The sequence below is a fragment of the Suricata suricatta genome, chromosome 11 (genome assembly GCF_006229205.1).
Source record: "Suricata suricatta isolate VVHF042 chromosome 11, meerkat_22Aug2017_6uvM2_HiC, whole genome shotgun sequence".
NCBI lineage: Eukaryota > Metazoa > Chordata > Mammalia > Carnivora > Herpestidae > Suricata > Suricata suricatta.
In genome coordinates this window covers 108,853,605-108,859,209 of record NC_043710.1, presented here as the reverse complement: position 1 = coordinate 108,859,209, position 5,605 = coordinate 108,853,605, and the positions used below count along the sequence as shown (strand labels likewise).

The window sequence follows — 5,605 nt, the reverse complement described above, 5'->3', positions numbered from 1 at the left end:
CCTCCTGAGGCACCTGGAGGAGGCCCCTCCGGCGGGGGGGGGGGGTAGGGGGGGTCTTCCCAGGAGCTCAGCGAGTTCTGAGACGGCCCTAGGGGGAGAACACAAGAGCAACACTGAGAGGGCCAGGATGGGAGGGAAACTGAGGCTGGTGGGGGGGCCCAGGTGCCGCTGCTCTGGGAGGGGCGGAGGGCTGTGGGTGCGGGAGTCTTGGGGCTTGGTTTCTCCTTCCTGAGCGGAGGGCCGGCCCAGGGACGCTGGGGAAGACTTCCGGGGGCCAGAGGGCTGGGCCCCGGCCCAGTCCAGCCTCAGTGGGCACAGCCCACCCGGCTCAGCAACTGTTGTTGAACCCATGGGGAATAAAAAAGAGGAGATGTGGTCAAAGAAAACTAAAACGAGGGGCGCCCGGTGGCTCAGTTGGTTCAGCGTTCAACTTCGGCCCAGGTCGTGATCTCACGGTTGGCGAGTTCAGGCCCCGCATTGGGCTCTGTGCCGGCAGCCCAGACCCTGCAGCCTGCTTGGGATTCTGTGTCTCCCTCTCTCTCTGCCCCTCCCCCATTCCTGTTCTGTCTCTCTGTCTCTTAGTAATAAATAAATGTGAAAATTTTTGAAAAAAAAAGAAACCGTGAACAACTCCTCTGACTCATCCTGCAGCCCTGTCTGGATGAGACAGAAGTGAAGGGGGCACCAGAAGCAGAAAGCAAGGAGGGACGAGGGGAACGTGCCCGCTCTGGACACTGGGCATGTGCCAACATCCTTACCCTTACAGCCACAGGGCTGCACATGTGGAAGCTGAGATTCGAAGGGGAACTCGCCTGCGGGAAATGGGGCCCTCGGCGAGGAGGGGCCCGAGCTGCACGGAGAGAGCAGGTGCCCCCAGCCCCAGAGAAGGGCCAGGCTCCCGGAAGGAAGACAGGGCTGGTGGGGCCGGGTCCTCACCCGGCGGCGGCGGGGAGAAGGGTACGTTCAAAGCCTGGCATGCGAGCAGGGGTGAGGGCAGAGCTGGGGGGAGGGTCTCAGCCCTGCCCTTCTCCACACTGACCGTGCCTGTGACTCACCAGGGACCTAGCTGAGATGTGGTTTCTGATTCAGTGGGTCTGAGGTGAAGCCTGAAAGTCCACATTTCAAACAGGCTTCCAGGTAACAGCGACGTGCTCCTCTCAGAGGCCCACACTCGGAACGGCCAGGAGCTCCACACTGTACCCGCACACACGCGTGCACACGCGCACACACGCACCGGCGGGGATCAGGGCAGCTGTTTCCCCCTGTCTCCCAGAGCGGGTTGCCGTGGGGTTTGGAATCGAGTTCTGTGTTTCCCGTGCCCCGGCTTGTGTCCCTCTGTCCATCAGCTCCTGCCCTCATCCCACACGCTGAGAGAGAGGAGCAGTTCGCAGGGAGGGCACAAGTGGGGGTGGCGTCGCCTCTCCGGTCAGGGGTCATGGGATCTCCCCATGCTCTTCACACCCCATCACTGACCCGGAAGGGTGCTCGCGCTGGGGCTGGGGAGGCATCTCCTTCCATTCCTCTCACAAACCAGGAAGCAGAGAGAAGAGGTGGGGTTTCCCGTGGGGCGGGTTGTGTTGGGTCCCCCCCAAGCCCCCATCCCATCTGAAATTATGAGTGGGACAGAGTGGGGCAGGGCAGGGCTCTGACCAGATTTTTAAGGCGTAAGAGGGCCCTGTGCCTTTAAGGCTCCCTCCTCCCTCCGGCCCCCCCTCGGCCCTCCCCAGCTTTCTGGAGGAACGGAGTTGTGTCTTCTCCCTGCCCGGCCAGAGCTGCTCACTGGCTGCTCTGGAGGCTGGGCTTTGCGGTCTCCATGGAAACCATTAGTTGCTAAGCAACTGGAGCATCATCTGTGCTGAGCTCTCGCATCTAATTATCCCATCACAGCAGCCGAAGGGTTTGGGGAGCTGCGAGGAGGGGGTGGCCGCAGGAGCAGGAGGACGACTCTTTCAGCCTAGCCGACTCATGGACACGCTGAAGCCATTTAAAGCCACAGCACCCTGTGCCCCCGGAGGATGTCTTCCCGGTCTGGGGTGAAGGAGCCAGGGCCACAAAGGTCTGGAGTTTCCCTCTCGGACCCACACCTACTAGGCCGCCTCTCCCTTGGATTCTTGATTGTAAACTCACGCAAGTTTCCTCTTGTGCCTCCTTCCTTCCAGGCTCCCTTCTCAGGTCAACAAAAACCTGTTCAGTCCCGAACTCTCTAGGCGTCCGGTACGCAAAGGCAAACAGGTTTCTGCCTTCAGGGAGCTCTTAGCCTCTATTCTGCCTGGACTGAAGGGTTAGCTCCTAACTCAGACCTACTCTTTCAGAATTATGGTGCTTTTTACTTTTGCGTGAAGTGTGGTAGTTCTGCGGCTAGGGGACCTCAGAGCAGAGCCCAGGTCTGTCTGGTATTCCGATGGCTCTTGCTCCACAAGGCCACTCGTCCGTCCACTAGACCCAAGGGGCCTGTGAGTCTCCGATGGGGACTATTGTCCTTCTGTTGATCGGTGACACCATGTGACTTTAGGTGAGTCATATTGAACCTCAGTTTTCTCACCTATGAGATGGGAAGACTCATTCCTTCTCAATCATCTAGTGAGATGTGACAGGTGTAAAAATGAAGGTGCAGAGGGAACATTGGAGATCATTGGCGTTGTCGGTAGGAGCAGGGGCGTGGATCGAGAAGTAATGTGCAGCGCTGACCAAATATTGGTTTGGTGGGAAAGGCCAGAGCCTCTGCCCTTGAGACCTGAGCAACAGGCTGGGAGAGAAGGAAAATCTGTGCCGTTCAGGGCTGGAAGAGACCTGCGTGCTCCTTTATTTTTTGTAATGCTCCCTAGGATACAACCACTTACCCCAAATCTTCTTCCAGCTTTGTGACCTTGGCCGTGTTACCTACCCGGGCATTCTGCTGCAGTCTCCTCTCCCGTAGGAAGGGCATGCGGTCCGTCTCGCTGAACCGCTGTGGCGTTGCTCGAGCTGACTTATTTAGGAGCGTCCAGCATGAGACCTGGTTCAACACACAGTAATCCAGCTTACCTTCTCCTTCCGCCCTTACTGCAGATGAGGCCTAGAGGCCGGAGGCAGTAGTGAGTTTCTTGAGGTCACAGAACTAGTAGGGAGTGAGGTGGGGAAGAATTGGATCAGGAGAGCACAGGACTCTTGATCTGAGTCACGAGTTCAAGCCCCACACTGGGTACGGAGCCTACTTAAAATTAATTAAAAGTAAGAATTTGGAATTTGTTTTCCCCATTCTGTCGCTGACGCAGTGGGAAACGGTTGGGCAGGAAAGGCACTGTGAACGGGAAAGTGACAGAGATGCGAGCAGCCGTGCCACCGAGGTCCCATAACGTCTGCAAACAACTGCTCCGTGGTCGGGGAGACCCAGAGGGGACAAGACACCACCCCTGCTCCGGAGGCGCTGAGCTTTGGAGAGCGAACTGGCGGTAGTCTGTTAGAATAAGCAGGAAGGGACGGGGCGCCTGGGCGGCTCAGGGCATGGCCTCTCGGGTCACAGGTTGAACCCCGGTGGGGCTCCGTGCTGACAGCGTGGAGCCTGCTTGGGGGTCTTTCCCCGCCTCTCCCTGCTCGAGCTCTCTAAGTCAAAAATAAATAAACTAAAAGAAAAGAAAACGTAAAAAAAAGAGAGAAATAAGTGGAAGGGGATATTCCAAAAGGGAACAGCGTGTGGGAAGGCACAGAGAAGTGAGCCCTCCTGACACCTTCTGGCACCTGCGAAGGCACACGCCTGGCCGAGGGGGCTCTCGGTGAGCAGGCCGCCGCCCTCGCGCCCGGTCCCAAGGGGCTTGGGTTTTACCCTGAAGGAAACAGGAAGCCTTTGAGGAGTTCTGATCGTGTAGCGAGCATTTTGGACACCCGCTTCTGAACACTGGCAGCTGGAAGGAGCCGGTGGCGGGTGACGCTTTGGCACGTGGCAGCGGGCTTAGTCTGTGCGGCCACAGAATTCAGCGGAGCCAACGGTCACGCCTGAGGTTCGATCATAAGAGGACTTGCACCTCCCCAGCGCTCTCTCCTAGACTGCTCCCCCTGGGGGCATAGGAGCACCCCTGCGGGCAGGTCCACGTGGCACAGGGGGGCGACCTCCTGCCACCGTCCAGCCAGAGCCGAGGCGTCTGGACAACAGCCGTGGGCGAGCTGGCCGCACAGCCTCCCGCCCAGCCACGCCTGCAGAGGACCGCGGTCCGGTCAACATCTTCACGGCAACCTCGCAAGACGCTCTGAGCCAGAGCCGACCAGCTAAGCCCTTCCTGACTCCTGAAGACACGTGTGGGATGGAGAGAGGGAAGGTGGAGAACAGTCGCTGGGCAGAGGAGAAGGGAAGGAGGAGACAGCCAAGGACAGGGTCCTGGGACACACGGCGCGTGAAGCTGGGGGGGGCGCTGAGGAGGACGGGCACCAGGAGGGGCACCACAGGGAGTGGGCGGAGACTTTCAAAGAGAAGGTGCCGGACTGAGAAGGAGAGCTGAGAAACGCTTCTGGGCTGGGCATCTGGAGGGACGCGCATTCTTTGGAGAAGCTTCCTGCAGATGAGGAAGACAGAAGAGTCTAGAAATGACCGGGAGGGGAGAAGCAGAGGAAAAACGGAGAAGCTTGGCTGGGGAGGCAAGGAGACCAGGAACTGGAGGGGAACAGAGGGTTCGGGAGAGGCTCACCCGCTGTGTTTTTACAGGTAAAGGGGCCTGGGTGGCTCCGTGGGTTAAGTGTCCGACTTAGGCTCCGGGCATGATCTTGCAGTTCGTGGGTTCGAGCCCCGCGTCAGGCTCTGTGCTGACAGCTCGGAGCCTGCTGGGCATCCTCGGTCCCCTCTCTCTCTGCCCTTCCCCTGCTCTTGCTTTTTCTCTCTCTCTCTCTCAAAAATAAATATTAAAAAAAGAAAAAGATGTAAGAGAGAGAGGGTGTGTCTGATACAGAGCTTCCGGAGGAGGAGGAAATGGGGTGCAGGTCAGAGGTGGAGGCATTAGTTAGGAACGACGCTCTTGAAACAGAGAGAATAATGGGCAGCAAGGCAGAGAAATGCACCACTCTCATAGAGAGAGGGTTGGGGGAGCAAGACGAGGTGAAGGGGTGAAGAAGCAAATTAAAGGGGCTTCTTCCCAATAGCCTTCACTGTCTGGGAAACAGGAAACTCAGTGGGGAGAAGGGCTCGGGGCCTGAAGGGGGCGAGAGTGGGAGCAGCTGTTTGCAGAGAGGCGGACACCTGTGGCCCAGCTGAGCTCAGGGACCACTGGGCTTCAGGGGCATCGGCTGCATGAGTCAGGGTTCTCTGGAGAAACGGAGCCGACAGGGTGTGCATATATAGAGAGAGACGTTTATTTTAAGGAATTGGCTCCTGCGACTGTGGAGGCTTGGCGAATCCGGTCTGAAGGGGGAGGCAGGCAGGCTGGGGACCCGGGAGAGGGCTGCAGTTTCAGTCCAAAGGTGATCTGCTGACAGAAATCCTTCTTTGTGGGGCAGGCGAGAGAGGAGGGCAGTTTTTGTGCTATTATGGCCTTCAACTGATTGGACGAGGCCCACCACACCATGGGATAATCGGTCTTACCCCAAATTCACTGATTTAAATGTTAACATCATCCCAAAAACAGCTTCACCGAGCCATCCA

At 58.1% G+C, this 5,605-nt stretch overlaps 1 protein-coding gene and 1 long non-coding RNA gene across 2 annotated transcripts in view; one reads left to right on the top strand and one right to left on the bottom strand.

Moving 5' to 3' along the window:
- Window positions 1–1,644, bottom strand: part of UPK2 (uroplakin 2) — a 4,088-nt gene extending 2,444 nt beyond the window's left edge. The window contains exon 1 of the mRNA XM_029957426.1: window positions 1,474–1,644. Coding sequence (XP_029813286.1) covers window positions 1,474–1,600 — 127 coding nt within the window. The 5' untranslated portion in view covers window positions 1,601–1,644. The remainder of the gene's footprint in view (window positions 1–1,473) is intronic.
- Window positions 1,645–1,902: 258 nt separating this feature from the next.
- LOC115306856 lies at window positions 1,903–3,618 on the top strand. Its single transcript, XR_003915462.1, has 2 exons — window positions 1,903–2,056; window positions 3,255–3,618. It is a non-coding gene; the product is annotated as an uncharacterized LOC115306856 (long non-coding RNA).
- The last annotated feature ends 1,987 nt before the right edge of the window (window positions 3,619–5,605 follow it).